A 20,016-nucleotide genomic window follows, 5' to 3' on the forward strand; every position below is an offset into this window, starting at 1 on the left:
GCATATCTTCATACTTGTACGAGGTAACATGCAGAGTAGTTTCTTTGGATATCTACCATGTCATACTTTGGAGTCCGTGCTTTTGGGATTGAGATGCTATTTTCTATAGGTGGTAGAGAAAGTATCGTCTTATAGAGAATGGGAAGGAGTTCATGATCAATGCTTCAAGAACAAAGAAGATATGGATTTTACAACTCCTACCTAGGCAAAATGACTTGTTAATGCCTACAACAAGTTCATATTGTTGGTCATACAAGAAGCTGATATCACTCATGGTAACTCTCATGGTAGGCCAAACTTTTACCCTTTGGTTCCACAATTCGATCGATTGAGATTGAGATAGAGGGGAAGTCACCATCGTCGTCATTAATGAGGATGGATGGCAAGGAGCAATCCTACCATGGAGTCTAGATGCAAAAGTGAGGTGAGTGGTTCACTAAGATCTAGGAGCGAAAGGACATTGGATGAGGATTGTGTCATCAAAAGAAAGCATAGAAACCTGACACGGAAGAATTGAGTCTTTTTAGATTGATCAAAAGGGTCAAATTTCGAGTAAAGCCAAGTGGTTCAACCATGAGACGAAAAAGCAGTCATTTTTCTACTTACAGTTCTAATTTAGCAGGAGCTAAATCTCCTAAATAAGGAGAGTCTTGATCCAGAAGGATCATCAGACTTGACATGGACCACTTTGGCCATAATGGATAGGGTTGGATAGGGTCCATGAGCGAGATCCGTCATATCGGAAGCTGAATCAGACCTCAAACTTCCAAAGGCTATAACTTGGTCATATAATGCTCGATTGAGATGATATTTTTTGATTGGATAACTTTTCGAGATCTATGAGGTGACACTGCTCCTTAAAAGGGCCACGTGTATAGCGATCAGGCTCAAATTCTATCGTTTGAGCTCTAGAACGGGCTAGCCAAACTTTTTTTTTTCGTGAAAGACTTTGATTGATCATATCCGCCGATTTGAAAAGAATTAGGCAGAGTGATAGGGACAAAATTGATGTAAGAGTCAAGATCTACCTCCTGTAGGATTTTAGATTTTTTGTGTTTATCTCTACTAGTCATTTCAATTTTTGAAATGTTAGTTTTATTTGAACTAGAAGAGGAATCTGACCTGAATTGTACAAAGACGGACCTTGCTATTATAAATAGGGGCTATGTAGGGGTGCAAATAGGTCGGATCGGGTCATAAGTGACCCCTACCCAATCCGGTTTCTTGTTTGGGTCTTAGTTTTGGACCCAGACTCGTCGGATCAGGTCGGATCGGGTCCACTGCTATAATTTTTGATCCAACGAGTCATTCGGGTTGGGTCAGGTCCATGTATAACCCGAACCCAACCCAAAAAAATCGGGTTCAGGTCAGGTACGAGTCAGGTTCGGTTCAATCCATCCATGGCTTCATAACTTGTATTTGCATCACCATGGGCTGCAGTTCGTGGGCCTAAATAATTTTATAGATTCGGGTCGGGTCAGGTCGGGTCGTAGGATTAAAAATCCAAAATTATCCAAATTTCAAATGGGTTGGGTCGAGTCCAATTTTAAGACCAGACCCGACCCCACAGGTCCTCCAAAACGGGTCGGGTCGGGTCTAAGCGGGTTGGGTCAGGTCTAAGCGGGTCAACTCGACCCAGTTGTAGCCTTAGGGCTATGTACCTTAGTTTTTGAATCATCAATGAAAGAAAATAGGACCTAAACCATACTTTCTCCAATCATTCTATCTTTGTCTAATTTTTTTTGAGAGATTCGAGTTGGGCGAGTTGAAGAAATTCAACATTTGCCCTAGTAGAAATCTTTTAGTGGCTGGTGCTAAATAGCATGAGAATGTAATAAATTGGAGATATGTTGTGTCTTCTAGCAATTGGATTCGGACAACTAGAAGATAGTTTGGGTGCAATGGACTTTGTTTTTAAGCTATGGATTGTTGAAATTTGCACTATTATTTTGAACTTTTTCATTTCTTTTAGAAATTTTTGAGGAGTTATTCAAATTCTTTACAACTTCAAACTTTGTTGATTTCTTTTGTTCCCATATGGGAGGCCTTCTTTGCCTCCCTCTCAATTGTTAAAGCCCATACGGGGCTCAAACCGCCCTAAACCAAACAGAACTGGGTCGGAACCAACCGATTTGAGCCCTATTCCAAGCTGATAAGCCATATGGTCCTAATATGGGGTTAATATAGTTCTTTGTGCATCTAACTGGGTGGTTCACGATGGTGCCATGGACCCTGATTGCAAGTCTTTTTTTTGCTTTTTTTTTTTAACTACTGTCATGTGTAATTATGATCAGTGAGTTTCATTCTCATCATTAACAAAAATATTTGTTAGTTTTCTATATAATTACATGTCATACACTTCAAACCAAAAAGGATCTTTATCTTGCTACTACTACAGGATTTTAAAGGCGCTTAATGATTGCTATGAGTAAATATGCTTCTTAAGCAGTAGCTTGACAAATTTTGCTTCCTTTTAAAGAGTCTTGATGGGCTGCATGTGTTCTTTAAAAAACTGAACTGCTACTGCATGCTCAACAACATGCTCAGCCCATAGGGATACCATGGGATGTGTGAGTACAATACACCTGAACTGCCACTACTTTTTCAATGCTGAGATATTGATTTTCTATCTCCACTCTTTGTTTCAAATACTTGTTATTCCATCTACTTTGGTCTGTCTAATAGTTGCACTTGCCAATTTTTATAAAAAGCCAATTCCTTCCTTCTATTATTTGTTTTATATGTTATTCTTTTCTGATACATAAATATTTATATGATTTTTTCAATCAGAAATGGAGCAATTATTTATTGTCTGAAGTCACACTAGAGTTGCAGCATGATGTGGCCTTTCAGATTCAAGATTCAAGAGAGGGCAAGAAAACCAACATGAATACTCATGTAGATAGAAAAGATTTTGTAGCTTTTGAGATCGACTCACTTCCTGAAAGACGACCGTATCTTTTATCAAGAGATTTTGTCTATGTACAACCTTCAGGAAAGGAAGCAGGACCTTTCAAGGTAAATCTCTTCTATTAGATGCATGGCATTAAAGTCATTTTATCAATGCCAATATGATGCATGTTACATGGATCTGGTTGACACATACTTGATCCAATGCCTGTCAAAGATTGTCTAAAGGAGTAAGCATTGGACATTGGGTTTGGACTGAAATTAGTTTTAGAAGGCTGATGTAGATTAGGAAAATAATTAATATCATGCCCCGGGACTCAAAATTTTTCAAATATGAAGATGTGACTATCCTAGCCAATCAAAATATCATTAATATCTATCATCCTTAAAAAAAAAAACCATAACATCAAATATACCAACTAAAACTATATTGTTATCCAAATTTCTTAAATAAAAATCCAATTATGAACTTAAACCTAGCTTAACACACCTGATACTATATCTTCAAAAACACAAATAACTAAACAAAAAATGAAATGTTGTTGATGCCACATCCATGACCACCAAGTCAAAAATGGCAACTTCAAAATATTGAGTCCACTTCTAATAAGTCTACCAGAGCTCTCACTAATCACTCTAAAATATTTTGTAATAGATGGAGTGAGCTATGAAGTTCAGTAAGTGAATTCCTGCCATGATCAAACTTTATCTTCGACAAGAAAACAAATGGTTTCAAAATGAAAGACATGATTTAAATTATGAATGGAAAGGTTAAGTAGAATTTCACTAAAATTATTCTGCATCATAATTCAAAAGCAAAGTTTTCAATAAGAAATAAGATGTCACCAAAGGTTCAAACTCAATTTTATAAAAAAGGACCAAATAATTTATATAAAATTACAATTCAAATAAAAGTGTATCCTAGTATACGGGGCTCCTGCCACTACAGGTATGGGAAGGTTAAGATGTGCGGCCTTGCATCCGAATGTGGAGAGGTTGTTTTCATATTTTGAAATTGTGACACCCAGGTCATGATGGGCAACCTTATCATTACCTTATACAAAATCGCAAGTCAAATACTTGTCCAAAATAAAATGGCCAAAATACAATTTCTTTTTCAAAAACTCTTATATTCACACAGTTACATATTTTCTTATAAAGTCTCACTTATACCTTGAGGCAACATAAATCTTCTCGACAAGCGAGGCCAAATAAAACCCTCACTAGTAAGCTGGATGAGGCTACATAAATCTCACCTATGGATGGTAAAACAAACAAACCCATGTAAATCCTCCTTGCTAATACAAATGAGGCCATAGAAAATTCTCAAGATCCACATATATCACTTGGCCAAGGGTCCACATAGATCCTCATCAATCATTTGAATGAGGCCAATATACTAGGCTAGGGGTCTGCATAAATCTTTCACTTTTATTATATTTCCATTTTATAAGCTTCATAAACCCTTATGTAGCACTAATGACATGTTTTGGTGGTAACAAATCGATGTTGGTGTTCAAAACAGGCTAAAATTTCATTCATGACACAACGAACATTTCAAAATACCAATATGAAAACTGATACACATTTATAATTTTCATATTAAAACCCAAAACAACTTTAAATTAAAATGATATTAAATTTTCAAAGAAGAAATAAGTCATAAATGTTACAAAAACTCACAGTTTCAAAAGTTCTGAAACAACTTCAAAGATGAAGCTAACTACAGAATCCAAAATATTAAAAGAAACAGTTAATATTGAAGTTTAAAACCTTGAAACAACATATGGGCTTCAAATGGTACAGAATTCAGAAACACAAAGTAAACCTGAAGCTTTGAAAAGTGACTAGGGTTTTGTAGTTTTAAAACATTATTTAAGTTGAAACTAACTTATTCAAAAGATAACCTTGGATTTCAAATCATGAATTCGAGCTTGGAATCAAAGGATGAGAAGGTTACTTACAAGTCATAGATTTTGGAGAAGATCATGTACCTTGTGACCCTTCCCCTCCTTCCCCTCCCTTCATTGATCCTCCTTGACTCCATTTATAGGCAAGGTAGGTCAGTCACAAGTGGAGCCCACTAGTTAAATTCACCAACCTAGGTCAATTGCCTAAGTATCTAGGCACCACTTTGGTTGGTAGCAAGTGGGTCAAGTTGATGGAATAAGGAGGTTCAATAAGTAGTGACTCAACATGCAAATTAAGATAGGGATAGACAATCAAAGGCTTATTTACATGTAATATCGTTGAAGTAAATGCCACTCAAGAGATTACATGTAATTAAGGAAGCACCACATATTTGGATTCAATAAAAATAATTAAATTACCATTCTTTGAGAATAAAATGTTGATTTTCCAAATTTAGTTCAAAATCTCAATTTTGGCTTCAAGTCAAAATTTCAACTTGCAAATGCAGAGGTATTTCTCAAATCTTAAGGTTTTATAAATCCAATTCTACCTAAGCAATATGAAAATCTAAAAGTCATGTTAGAAAAGTCTCATAAATTAGTCTCCAAAGCATATCACCTAAATCATTGCTTGATAGCACTTAGTTCACTTTTAAGGGTTACACACATATAGATGTAAATGGATTTTTCTAGTTATTGGTTCTGCTGATACAAATAATCCTAAAGATTTGGCTAAATAAGGCTGATATCAATCAAATCTAGGCAAATTTGGAAGGACCCAACATCAAATTCAATTAAAGATATTATCAGATCCTATCCAATCATGTGGAGATTATTTTTAATTTCTACAGCTACTTTTTGTACCAATTCAAATCCTAGCAGATTACGAGGAAATCAAACAACTTTTCTATTGCATAGCGGAGACAAATATGAGTAGTCCTAGGCTATGAACTTGTACGCTGCTTGTGGAATAATATCTATATCTAAAGGAGAAACCTTAGGGGCTTCAGGGTCTGTTTGATATACTATATTAGAAATGATATACAATTGTCGATGAGAACCCAATCGCTTTACCTAATAGACATCTTAAAATGACTGTGGTTCATTTGGTTATTTGGCTTATTTGTGCCTTAAAGGCAGTTCCAGTATGGGAATTCTAGAGATTGTTCTTTATTCGCATGAGCTTAAGCTATGACCGATAATGTAGATCTTCTGACCGTCCTACCGCCTTACTTATTTCAAGGCAAGCCTCACTCTTGCTTAAATTTGCCTCGACCAGAAACCGAACAGCAATATGTGGATGGTTGATGATTTCAGCACCTAGTTGCTATTGTAGCTTTTTTCTCCGAGAAAAGTTGCTACTATAGCTCATACTTGACTTCGAGTGGGCTCTGTGCATTTGCTTCATCGGACTGTATTTGTTTCATGGAAAATAGTGGGTGCAAATTTTCTTTAAATTCAGTAACCTCTCTCTCTCCCTCTCTCATGCAACTTATCTTGTGCTAGTTTTTCCCTCACTTCATTCATAATATTGTTAAATGCTATTATTAACCTTTATCATCTGGGCATCATGATGAGAAAACTCATGCAGTTTTAATACACATTACAGTCAAGTTTATTTTTTAACGAACCAGGGGATCCTCTTTCGGGTGGTAAAGAGCAAAACTGTGGTAAAGAGCCCGATTGTGTTAGTAGAATTTGGAGATGATTTCTACAAACAGCATTCACCAACAAAGAAGTACGATGTTAGCTTCTCCTTCAACAGAGTTTGCCTTAAGCGGTTTCATCAAGCAGTCTTAGCTGCATCGGATCCTTTACTATGTAAAATCCTCTTCCCTGATCGAAGCTCCAGAAGCAGTTCCTTACATTTGCCATCCTCCGAAGTAGCAGCCTGCAGAAGCTCAAGTCATGGCCGGCTACAAGTAGTAAATCGGATTCTAAATCTCAAGGGTCCTCTGCCTTATCTCATTGAAGGGCCATTGTCAGAAACCCGAGATGGAGACCTCTCTAGTACTGGGGCTATCATTCGGGAAGCAGTTCTCCAAATTTGTAGAACTTGTGCTCGCTGCCGAATACTTGTATGTGCTCCTAGGAACAGGACATGCGATGCACTCATGAAAAAGTGGATGTTGGAGATTCCAGAGTCAGCGTTATTTCGTGCCAATGCTGCCTTCCGAGACTATCATCTTGTGCCGGATGACATTATCCCAGCATGCTTGTACGAAGGAGAGTGCTTCACTTGCCCTCCACCTTCTGAGCTCCAGCAGTTCAAGGTCATAACATCTACCTTTGTGAATAGCTTTAGGCTTCACGCTGCTGGAATTGAAGCTAACCATTTTACTCACATCTTCTTGGTTGATGCTTCTTCCGCTACGGAGCCCGAAACGATAGTGGCTCTCGCTAATCTGGTAAACAACGAGACAGTGATCGTGATCACAGGTTCATCAAATGATATTCCAGCTTGGGTACGATCAGATATAGCAAGGTGGAATGGACTGAAGCAATCACTCTTTCAGAGGCTTCTTCGGATGGAACCATACTCCAAGAAGGATCCTGTGTTTATGACACATATTGTATAAAGAATTCGAACCAGATGACAGACTGTGCAAAAAAATACTGAAGTAGATGCTATACTTCTGTTTCAGACTGAAGACTCTGTTTTGACACATCAAGTTCATGCTCGGCATTAATAAATATTGAAACATATTGTGACAAAACATGATCCCATTAGGCTGTGTTGGTCCAAGAGTTCTGCACATTGTCTCTATGACAATCCTATGAAGACTCCCGATCGAGGATCTATTTAATTATCTAGCTTAATGTTTAGCCATTTCCTGAATGTTTTAGATATGGATCATTGTTAGATCTTATTGCAACTGGTGCAGATTGTTCATCATGCTAAAATTTGCAGGGCCTTGTGGTTGCTTTGTTGATTAAGGCCACTATCGTTATGCTTCCCATATTTTGAGGGAAAATGTTGTGGTGACAAGATGGGGAAAGAAGGCCCTATTTCTTTCTCTCTCTTTTTTCATGTGTACTTATAAGAATGGCTTAAGCTTCGAGACAAGCACATAGTTACTGTTGTTTGCAGATTGCATTTTGAATTCTGTTCGTGCTTACAGGCACTAGTTAGGAAAGAAAAGATCGTTTTATCAATTGACGAATGTTTTTGTCCACATAATCTTGCAATTTAAGTCTACAATGCTACGGTGTTTATTGCAGGCTGGATATATAAAAAAATATAAAATATATAAATAAATTTACATCATCCTATTAGCTTAAGCTAATAGAAAAAATGGTGATTTTAATATGGTATCAGAGCAGAGGTCTTGAGTTTGAATTCTGTCTCCGCACTCTTTAATTTCATTATTAAAAAAATTTACATGTTGGGCTTGCCCATTAAAAAAAAGTCCGACCCATATGTGTGAGAAGAAGTATAAAAAAAATATAAAATATATAAATTAATCTACCTCATCTTGTTAGCTTAAGCTAATAGAAAAAGTGGTGATTTTAATAGCCTACTTATTCAAGCCGAGATCCAAGGAGTGTAATTAAGCCCAGCTCGATCCACGTCATTGGTTCCAAAGCAAACTCTGACATCAAAATTTATTTGTTTACATTATCTTGAGCTTAGGTTTGAACCAAGTTGTATTCTAGCCTAACGATCTGCTTGATAATTCTAAATTAAGCTAAAATCAGTTTGAACTTGAATCAAGTTCAATTCAAGCTTGAATTACTGTGCAATTGATTTTCTTTTTTGCTAACAATATTTAATTGATTCAATGAACAAAAAATATACAAAGCCTTCTCCCTACGATCCATTATTTATCATATATAAAATACATAATATGTATAACTAAATATATTTGAGCCTTGTCAAGCGGAGCTTGATCGAGCATAGTCATTTTTATCCTTGGCTTGGCATTAATTTCATGCTTGTTTTGCTGGTTCAAGCTTTGTCCATTTGGCTTCAAACCAAGCTTGATTTGAGTTATTTCAAGCAGATCTCAAGTTGCATGGTTTGTTTGGTAGTCCTCGATCCAAGAATCAGCTAATGGAGTGCATGCTTCTACCTTGCACATATTGACAAACGCTTTTTTTGATCTCCACTAATAAAAAAAAGATAAGCACACGTACACCTCTACGTCTATTTGGATTCTTGAAGATTTGATCTTTTCACCATAGATTATATTGTTAACAACAATTATCTACAAAGTTTAAGACTTGTGACAGCCTTTCCACAACCGCATGAGGGTTTGAAAACATGTCATGCCCTCGAGGCTTTAAGACGTGGCAATTGCTGCATACTCATAAAGGATTACCCCACAAGCATTCAATAACATCCAACATGATTTCATAATAGAGTAAATGAACAGTGAGATAAAATTGAAGCGACTAAAATTTCAAATTTAATAATTAACAATCCAAAAAAAATAAGAGACTTTAAAAATTTTGTTCACAACAATCTAACTATGTTCTCAAAATATTAAATCAAAGAAAGAAACATATAGAAATACTTCTATTATTTATAATGAGAAAACAAACACTAATTCTAGGTTATGTTGAAAATTTTGCTCTTGCATCTAATAACACTCTTATAAAAGTATATTGCTAGTAACTAGATCTCTGAACCTGGAAAGAAAGAAAAGACCAAATAATAAGCTCAACAACCTAGTAAGTAATCAATACCTTAAATGCATAATTCAAGTAATAAATTAAATAAAATTTTCTTGGTAATACTAAGCATATAAGCAAAATTATTATATTTTCATAAGATAATTTATACGATTGAGAATATTCATGTTTGCTCAAGTATTCACATTCATACTCATAAAAATAATTTAAAATATCATGATCTCAACTAAGACTATGACCATATTTATCCCCTTGTGGTAAGGTCACAGAAGTGCACTTATACCCTATGAAGTGGACCGATTATCATACTTATATCTTACAACGTAGACCATAATATTATATTTATATCATGCGGTAAGGCCAAAATAATGAATACCGGAGAGTCAAAGTACCAGCCTATAACTCTTATTGGTGGGTTCTAAATAATAGTCTGACTGAGAGTCAGATCCAAAACGTATTAAATATATTCATATATATATATATATATATATATATATATATATATATATATATATATATATATATATATATATATATATATATATATATATATATGTGAATAGTCAAGTTCTAAACAAGTATGCACATTCAATAGAAGTGTCCTAAACAATTATGCTTAATGTTTGGTAATAAAAATAATACTTTCAATTTAAAATTTTGTTTTCCATTTAAAATACAATTTCATAAAATGTATTAATTGCATGTTAATCAATTTACAATTTATTTGATATCAATGTTTATTTAAATGAAAAATATTGAAGAATTATATTTCTATCAAAGCATGACCACCATAAATTTTAAAATAATATTCTAAGTCTTTGATGTCTTAGGATCTAAATAAAACCTAACAATTACCCGACACAACATGATCCTAAAGATGCATGGAATCGGCCAATCTAAGAATTAATTCTGTAAATAATTTATTCAAAATTGTATATCATAAAATATATTGAATTAACTTCTAATCACTTTATCATGTTCAAAATTTTTAGATTAATATTTTGTAGAAATAAGTCCCTAAAACAGATTATATAGAATTTTAAATACTGAATGTAATATGTACACAGGAAATGTAGTAATATGAATTTTACTTGAAATTTATGTACATCTTAAATTACAAAATTTTCTGTTTGTGGATATTAATCATAAACTATAGTATACAAATTTAATAATCAGAAATCTAACTTAACGTATAGATATCCAGAAAATTATTTTTCAGAAATTTCAAATCAAATTTTTTATTTTGCAAAAAATAAGTTTCTAGAGTATAAAATAGGAAAATTTAATTACCAAGTTTAGATTATTGTTATTTATTACCCAGAAATTAATTTATGGAACTGTTAATTTCACAAAAATTAGACTACAAAGTTTATGATATTTACACACCTGAGAATATTTCTCAAGCAGCAGAACTTTCAAGTATCAGTGCCAGAACATTGATGAAATTTGAAGCCTGTGAGAATGAACTAAATACCCATTAAGCCCTGAGACAAGCAAACAAAGAATTGAAGCCATTCCAAGACACATCACCATGAAATAGATGTATGACAAGAACACTTAAAGCAGCATCAGGCAAATATCTGGCCTGATATACCTGGCATATATTACATTTATGGTGCGACTCTTAAAAGGACATCCCAGATGTAGATGATCCTACACTAGAAACTGTAGCTTAGCTAAGGATCCAAGAATGTATCTTTAGGATGAGAAGTGCATAAAATAACTTGACCTCTGACAACATTCATATATGGCTTTGAAGCAATCAATGAACATAAGCTACACCAACATTTTTTCGATGAGCGTATTATTTAAGCTCTTTCCTATAGATGAAAGAATCAAAAATATGAGACAGACAATGGAATGATGCTATTCTCAATGGCCATTCAGATTATAAAACAACCTCAAACATGTAGAGATAAAATGAGAAACAAAAAACAGAAATCTGCACCAGGGAACAAAGCACTAAGATATATTTTACGAAGATCGTGGAGATCCGTATAAATTCGAAAAATAGGGGTATATGACTCTAACATATATAGGACCTTAACTTATCCGAGTCCTTAATTTAAAGCAATCCAAACTGGATCCCGTTGTGATTGTCAACTAAAATGAATGAAAAAATTACTGACTTGGCATGTTTAACACTTTTCCTTGTGTGAATACCCATACTCAGGTGTTCCAATCTTCATGCATGGCCTCTTGAAACAGCACTCTTTTTTTTTTAAAAAAAAAAATTATAATCTGATTTAGATTATCTCTTTCTTATATAACTCTCTATTGATCTCTTCAAAAACTTTCTCCTTATCTCCCATTCGAAGGCAGTTGCAAGTTGCTCCAGCCAGTCCTCTGGGATATGAAAACCAACTATTGGCAAGCCAATGGCCTTGAGATTGTATAGACTGGGATCCATCACTGATCTTATGGGTGCATATGATGACCATGCCAATCCAACTTTATTTTCATGAACAATACTAGTCCAAAAATCTACAGACATAAACTTTAGGTCACCTCAAATCAAACATATGCATGAATGATGATTGTCTGGGCATTCCGGCCTCCTACTAACATGAACACTCCAAGAAATCTTAACAAAACTTCTCTTTTTCACAAATCAGATTCAGTCTCAAGGAACAGCTCCACCTCCTCAAGGTTGTGCAACTAGCAGCATCCTCCCATCTATTTATATGAAGGCTTTTGACACATAAGAAAAGTAATCCCAATATTTTTGTATAGTAAGGACTAGGAAGATACTTTCATCTTCTTACCACATTTCCACCATGCAATTTCTCAAAGACTATCTACCAAAATGATGAAGATTCAGAAGTTATACTTTGAAATGGAGAAATAATTACTTCAGCGGTCCAATATAACTTCCCTGAAGAAGCTATCATGGATTATAAATATTAATGGTATTTTGATTGACTTTGAGGATGACTACGTTTGAATGTTAGCTTTGTTTGATTTTGGTAGTTACACCACACGGTTAGAATAAGTTGGGATCTCCAGGTGAGACATTTTTCTGTGAAGTTCTCTAGCAAGGAAGATTTTTATTTCTTTTTTGTTGCTATCCGAGACTACCAAGTTCCAATGTAATTACAAATATGCCTCGGCTAACCAAAGTAACTTACAATGTTCACTCTAAGGAAATAACTGGTGTTCTTTCATGAAGTCACATATCAGGTTTCCTACTCAATTTAGTAAAGGTAGATAGATAATACAATTACAACCTAATCTTCTAACAATTAGCAATCTTTATAGTGGATAAACTTAAAATAATCAGAAGGTAGTTTCATGCTTCAGCATGTTCCTAATGAATCTCAAAGAGCAATAGTCAGTGCATGAATATAGTGACCACAAACAACAATATTATTTTACAAATTGCTGAATAAGGCAGCTAAAGACACCATTATACTAAATCAAGAGGAAGTTCTAATAAAGCATTTAACATGTAGAGCACAGCTTAATTTAAATTGTAGAGTGTTCAGCTCACGGATATAAACAATACCATCCAAAACTTACTCCTTTCAGATCCCTGATTTAAAACATGTAAAATTAGACATTGGCAGATCCTGATTCTTCTGGGGTTTTTGCAACAATTGAAACAGCATGGAGTCCAGATTTCAGCTCATCGGCTAACAGATCATATACCATTCGGTGGCGTTTTATAAGGCTCTGCCCGATAAACTTTGGAGAAACCACTTTGATGTTAAAATGGGTCTCCTTTGCATCCCCTTTGACACCTGCATGACCGGCATGCTGATAAGAAACATCTTGAATTTCTAAAGTACAGGCTTCCAAGGCAGATTGCAGTTTTTGCTTGATTCTATTGGCTCGTGAACCCATCTTTGCTTTCAAGCACGACCTAAAATCCACCAAATAGATCATAAGAAGGGGTAATTTAGGATCAATTGATTTCTTCAGTGGTTCATCAGACATCATTCCAATTGTATGAAAAATTTCCACAATCTATATGATACATAATACATATATTGTTGTATTTTGTCTCTAGAATTATTCCTTGTAAAAATATGAATCCATTAAATTCAAATTCATCATAATAAAGAACAGACTGTAATGGCCATTTATAGACTTGAAACACCTTTTCATCTAAAAACAATAGGAAAGCTGAACAAGAAAAAAGGGCAAGGCACAAGAACATAAAGATCACTTTTTTTGAATGACAGTAGTTCCTAAACTCACTTGTCACTAGTACAGAAGTATTTTGTAAGTCTAATAACATATTAGGAATCACTTATATAGCGCATATAAATAAGAAATATATCCTTGATTACTGAAAAGAAATATAGAAAAAGGACAAGCGACCAATGAACCAAACAAGCATATCTGCTTCTCACGATGGCTGGCCCACAAAACTACACCTTAAGAGGACTTCGCATTTTATTATGTTTAACCAAACTATCATGCCCCCGACCCGAGATTGCAGACCATAGGTCGCGGCAACCTCCGCATACTCATAGAGAACTCTCTTCACAAGCATGCAAGACATCTCATCATAATACCATAGACCACGACAGAATAAATTTAAATAACCAACGTTTAAACTTTAATTTAAATAACTAGAATCAAATTTTAATGTATCAAAGAACCAACAACATTTAAAGATCTTACATCAAACTCTAGTTACATCCTGATCTAAATTCAAATATGTCAAATTCAACCCATAATTACTCTCCAAATCATAACCCGAACCATCTTAGTTCTCAGATCTATAAAAACAGTAAGATATGGAGTAAAGAGCTAGACAACCTAATAAGCAATAAACACTTTTAACCAGATTAATCAGAAAATAAATTAAATAATTATTTACAGAAAATAAGTATATCGAATTCATTAATTCAAAACAAAATCTCAGTATGCAATATTATCAAAACATTACGAATGTCAAACTCAATCTTTCTTGAAATCAAATTCTGTTTATAAATCTAAATTCTTTCAAATCATCAAATTCATCTCGTCGACCATGAGCTATGACCACATTTTTGTTATAGTAGGGTCATAATACCGCATATCTTCTTACGGTGTTTCGTGCATCATCTTGTGGCAAAATCCTTCACGACTGCATATCTGCTTACGGTATGTCGCGCATGTTCTTGCGACAAACTTTTCCGGATAAATCAAATGCTATTGTATTAGCCCCCATTGGCGGGGTCCTTAATATAGTCAGACTGAGATTTCAAACAATCATGCAGTTAATATCTCAGTTGAAAAAAAAAAATAAGAAATCATGCGATGTTGAAATCAATTGAACAAGTTCAATATTTCCAACCATGCATCATCATAGTATTCCAAAATAAAGCATATGCAGTAATAAAATATCATTCATCAAATTCAAGAATCATAAATAATATAATTCAAATTTATTAATATAATAATTTTATAATTTGCCGATAAATTTAGAAAAAAGATTACATTACTTACCTTACAAGCAAAACCAAACTACAAATCCAATTAATTTCGAGAATCCCTTTAAGAACTTAAGACTTCGGCGAGCGCTCAACTGAACTCTCGAGTGTGCATTGTGAGACAAGATCGTTGGAAGTCAAGAGAAAAAGAAGAAGGAACCAGCGGTGGTCTAGCAGTGATGATCGGCAAAACTTGTCGGCGGTGAGGCAAAAGAGGGTGTGGGGTCTTTAAATAGCTGTTGGAGGGTTCCTAGCTCTTGTAGAAAATAGAGATGGAAGAGGAGTCCGTCTCCTACTCCAAGTCGACTGCAAATCGAATAGGGCTCTATTCTTTTTTTTTCATCTCCTACTCCAAGTCGAACAGGGCTTTATCTTTTTTCTCCATCTTCTACTCCAACTCTTATATCTAGATCGGTCAAGTGGACTAGACTTAGTTTTTTATTAGCTGGGCTGGATATTACACAAACACTGTAAGCAAATCCATTTGAATTAAAAAACCAGAGACAAGCTACCAAGGTTGGTGAAATATATACTCTGCAACTAAACCATATACAGGAATATCTTAGGATCCCCGTGATGGATCTCTTCTAGGAAGCAAGAGAAAATGAATAAATTTGTTTCACTTGATGCACAATAACTGACTGTAAACCTCCTGAATTCTCCTTTATCAGATTGATCACCATAAGATCGAACAAATACCCTCACACTTTAAAAACACAAAAGAGGGAAAAAGAAACATAACCGTTCTTCTAAAAATGCCTAAGCTTCACTTCAAAAAAAAAAGAAAGAAAAAATTCTTTTACCATAAGCATTTAAAACTATCTATTCTGAATAAAAAATGTCTCCATCTTTTCAGAGCTCCCTGTTTAAAAGAGACAGAAAAGAACTGCAGCAACTAGAAGTGGAACTGCATTTATCAATCTGTTAAATATAAAACTCTGTCAAAAAATAAAGTAATTTACTCGAAAAAGATGAAAGCGAGAGTATATTTACTTACTAAATAAGCAAATTGGATATTTATTCATAATAAAAAAAAACACAATACACTACCTCTCGGTTGACTTGTTGAATGATCAGAGAAACAGGCCATACAGATCATAATAATAAGCTTAGGAAGGCTAAAAGATAAAGCAAAGAAGCATAAAGATCACATTTATGTAAAAAATATTATTCCTAAGCACATATATACGTAGAATTCTTCAAATCTCATAAAGCGGGTTATTTATATCTGAATCAACTTGCTGGGCATCAAGTTACTGGTAACCAGTCATAAGAATATATCCTTGATCTCCTGGAAATATATATATATATAAATCGACGAGCAACAATCGAAGAAAACATGCGACCAAGTAACAGCTGCCTCCAATATTGTTGGTTCAGCAGTCCACACAACAACATCACTTGGAACAAAAGCTAAAGAAGTTATATGGTTTTTAGTCGATCATCACAATCAAATTCCTCGACAACATAAACCATAAAACATAGTAGATATATCCAGATCCAATGCTATACTTAAAACTACAACGGACTTGGTTGGTTGGTTTTTTAGGGCATAGTTTTCCGTACGGACTTCAGCATATGGCAAGAAAAGCAAAAATAAACGAATGAGAGACGTAAAAAACTTACAGTTAGAAGGAGGATGAGGATATCCTCTGGCTTTGAAGGGATTTGAGAGGCGAAGCCGAAGAGAAAGATTTTGGGTGACTTCTTGCCCGGAAGGGATAGAAAAGGGGAAGCCGAAGCGAAGACGCTTGAAATAAAGAGGCTGCCAAACGAAAAAATGATTTCGTCAATAAAATAAACTTTTTTTCCCACCCAATGATACATCCAAAAAAAAAAAAATAATAATAATAATAATAATATACCAAAGAGCGTTTGTGATCCAAAAAATTTTTTTCATAATGATACGAGGCCATCCAGTCCGCAATCCTATTAGCCTTCTATAAACATGTGAAACTCAACATCGCCTCTCATGATGGTCCGAATATTTTGAAGCAAGAGGTGGCACCCATCTCTACCATCAGTATTTTCTGGATCTAGCTGTTTATAACAAAAAAATCATTCAAAAAAATAAAATAAAATAAAGAAAAAGATCTTTCTATAATTGTCATTAAAGAATAATTAGAATTTTAACTTTACAAACGACCTTCCGATGGTTTTCCAATAAATAACAGAATTATGAAATTTTTAATGTTTAAAATCTTTTTCTTATATTTCCACGTTGTTAGACTAGCAATAAAATTTTTAATTACTAAAAATTGATATTGTGAAAAATTTCACTTTGGATGGTTTCTGTAGGAATAATAGGATTACAAGTTTTAAAATATTTAAAATCATTTTATCATTGTTATTGAATTTATAAAATGTTTTAAAAAATGAATGAATTTTAAATTTTTAAGTAGTTAAAACCATAATCTTATGCTTTCTTAATTTCAAAATGATTTTTCAGAAGGAATTAAAATTCAAATATCATAATTTCCATGTATTTTTTAAACTCTTTCCGAACTGAGCTGTCCCCACTTGGTATTAACAGTAATATTTTTATTTATATAGCTCATGCATACAGACTATCTTAATCCAATTTGCTTTGGATCTATGTAGCTTAAATGAAATATTAAATGCTGAAAATAACATTTGCAAATAATGCATGAACCCAGATTAACTAAATCAAGTTTTGAGCTTAATTAGCACAAACCAGATCACAATTTTTTTTATTTCACATCCATTTGACTCAACAAAATCCAAACAAATATAACTAATTTAAACCCATTACATTATTTTACGTTATAGCAATGTAGGCCCAATAACCCAAAAGCCAGCACCTCATGTAGTATATAACAAAGTTTAGTCTGGGGCAAGATCATATTCCTATTGGATGATATTCTGCTATGATTAGAACCTATTCGATAATAAAACCAATCTTTGTTTGAACTTTTGTGGATCATCTTAGTAACCAAAGTGTGGTGAGAGTCAAGTCAAACCTTACAACCTGCCGAAACTTGCAATTTTGTATGCAAAAATTCAAAGATTAGCCATTTGATACCTAACAAAGTGATTTGAAAAGCTTAATCCAAGCCATCTTGCAAGGGCTAAAACCAGGATTAGTTGCTACTCAATTGGTTTCACTTAAGTTACATGGTTCAACTTTTTGGTCGTTAGACAAAATTCTAAACTCGAATTTTATTAATGAATGTTTAGAAAGACAATATCGTCTTTTACTCTAGAAGATTGGATCTTGTTTATCTTTTAACATCCCAAGACTTTATAAGCAAAAAAATATTTAACTAATTGACTAATTATTAATTATTTTGGTGTTCTATCAAATCGATCCAAACTTAAGATGGCCCCGGTTTTATGGATGTATGGATCAACATTTTTCTACCCTTGCCAATTAGAGTAAGGTTCAATTTTTTCTCAACCACACCTAGAATTAATCTAATTAAACTTGACAGGAATCATATAAATTGCCATCCTAATGCTATACTTTGGTGATTTTTTCTTCTTTACAATCATCAAGATGAGCTAGGGTTGTATAAGTCTGTGACACATGAAATCATTATTATCATCACTGGCCACTCCACATTGTCGTGGCTCAAATTAAAGTCATTTTGGCTCTAACTATAGTTACAAGAACTAGCGCAAAATATGCGACATAAATTATATGTAAGACAAACACTATCAACCAACTTATTGCACTGATTAGACTTGAAACGCCAGATCCACGTAACTAAATGAATGGGTCCATGTGTCTTGTGGACCCAAAGATATAACCATGTGAGGTTCGGTGCCGCTCGACAATGAGACAAATGCCTGCAGCTAATTTGCTGATTTGAGTTGTACCCTGTAGCAATGGATGTGGTCACCTTGTTGACCAGGTCAAGTAGGGTCTTCTAATTAATGAGAACTTAGCCTCAAAAATTAGGGAATTGCATATATTTTTGATCAAATCGGTCAACTTAAACTGAGCACTGATTTATTGCAATGAAAGTAGCGGTTCAATTTTGCACCATAAAGGGCTGTGCAACCATGGATAGCTACCTTATCATCTATTTCAGAGACAACCAGCTATCATTCATTCTAGTGATGTGCCAGGTTTATCCAAAGTGACCATCTCTATTTTTGAAATAAGCGACAGTCGTCTATGTCCAAGATGGATCGCGTGGTAGCTATCCAAGACTATATAACACTCTACAGTGCAAAACACACACCACAATAGAGAGAGTGAGCAATAGATTGTCACCATTTTTTTCTTTTTTCTTTCGAAGTGGAAGGTTGCCATTTTTTCAATCCATGAATAAAAGGGTTTCTATATTAAAGAGTTCTATTAGGGTAAATTAATGGAGTGGAAAGATATTAGAGTTGGAGAAGAAATTTAAGTTATAGGGTATTCTAGAAAATTTTATTACGATGACTAAAACTTATTTCTCCGAGATTTTAATTAATTTATTTTGAATATTTTAGATATTTCGTTAAGAACGATCAAAATCACATCTATTAGCTTTCAGGAGTACTATAGGTTAATTAAATTATCCGTATCTTAGTTCTTATATATCAACCTAGCTTAACTGAAAAATCTTGAAATGTTCCAAAATTTCCTCACCTCCTTCAGCTGAGATGAACCGAAATCTCATGTTATCTCAGTAGCAATCCTTTGCTAAGAAGGCTTATGTTTTAGAGTTTAAAACCCTAGGTGTAGTCCACAAGCTCAACTATGGATTTTTGTCGCATTATAACGCATGTCAATCTCATGTAGCAAAATCAACAGCCTAGGCTTGGTGCACCTCATTACGCGACCATATGTTCATTGTCTATCCTCTAGAAACAAATACTAACCAATAGTTCAAAGATAATACCAACTTGTGGAGAGATGATTCTTACATCTTGACATATACACCTTAGCCTACGAAATATTGGAAGGTCAATCTTCTCTCTACCGTACCATGCATACCAGATACTTGCTGGCTATCAATGTGCAGTCGAGGAAATCTGTAACAAGATTCTCCAAAGACCAATTGGAAGGAACCAAGGCCACACAGTCAAAAGAAATTAGGGTAGCAACAAAGGAAAGGTCAAGTTTATTTGGTAAATTTGGCTCATACTATTCTCAAAGGCCTCCTTTGACTTAGCTACATGTTCAT

At 34.3% G+C, this 20,016-nt stretch overlaps 2 protein-coding genes across 3 annotated transcripts in view; one reads left to right on the forward strand and one right to left on the reverse strand.

Moving 5' to 3' along the window:
* LOC103705194 (putative RNA helicase SDE3) overlaps window positions 1–7,890 on the forward strand; it is an 11,845-nt gene extending 3,955 nt beyond the window's left edge. Inside the window, exons 2-3 of the mRNA XM_008788829.5 lie at window positions 2,791–3,018; window positions 6,455–7,890. Of these exons, the coding sequence (XP_008787051.2) occupies window positions 2,791–3,018; window positions 6,455–7,399 (1,173 nt within the window). The 3' untranslated portion in view covers window positions 7,400–7,890. The remainder of the gene's footprint in view (window positions 1–2,790; window positions 3,019–6,454) is intronic.
* Window positions 6,395–16,669, reverse strand: LOC103705195 (BolA-like family protein). 2 transcript variants are annotated; one of them, XR_005507865.2, is made up of 3 exons: window positions 16,505–16,669; window positions 10,842–13,317; window positions 6,395–9,452 (listed from the first exon to the last, which is right to left on the reverse strand). XR_005507865.2 is itself a non-coding variant. In XM_088717786.1 (2 exons), the coding sequence occupies exon 2, from the start codon at window positions 13,296–13,298 to the stop codon at window positions 13,008–13,010; it is 291 nt and encodes a 96-aa protein (XP_088573912.1). In that variant the 5' UTR covers window positions 13,299–13,317; window positions 16,505–16,654; the 3' UTR covers window positions 12,804–13,007. The 2 variants fall into 2 exon arrangements, 1 of the variants encoding a protein (XP_088573912.1); XM_088717786.1 differs by lacking the exon at window positions 6,395–9,452 and having other exon boundaries at window positions 12,804–13,317; window positions 16,505–16,654.
* Window positions 16,670–20,016: the final 3,347 nt, after the last annotated feature.

This window comes from Phoenix dactylifera, chromosome 3 (genome assembly GCF_051530095.1).
Source record: "Phoenix dactylifera cultivar Ajwa chromosome 3, Ajwa_hap1_PhDact_Kaust_v1.1, whole genome shotgun sequence".
In the NCBI taxonomy this organism is placed as follows: domain Eukaryota; kingdom Viridiplantae; phylum Streptophyta; class Magnoliopsida; order Arecales; family Arecaceae; genus Phoenix; species Phoenix dactylifera.

Bases quoted from the DNA above. Each gene is read 5' to 3' on its own strand.
- LOC103705195 (XM_088717786.1), bottom strand. From the start codon at position 13,298: ATGGGTTCACGAGCCAATAGAATCAAGCAAAAACTGCAATCTGCCTTG.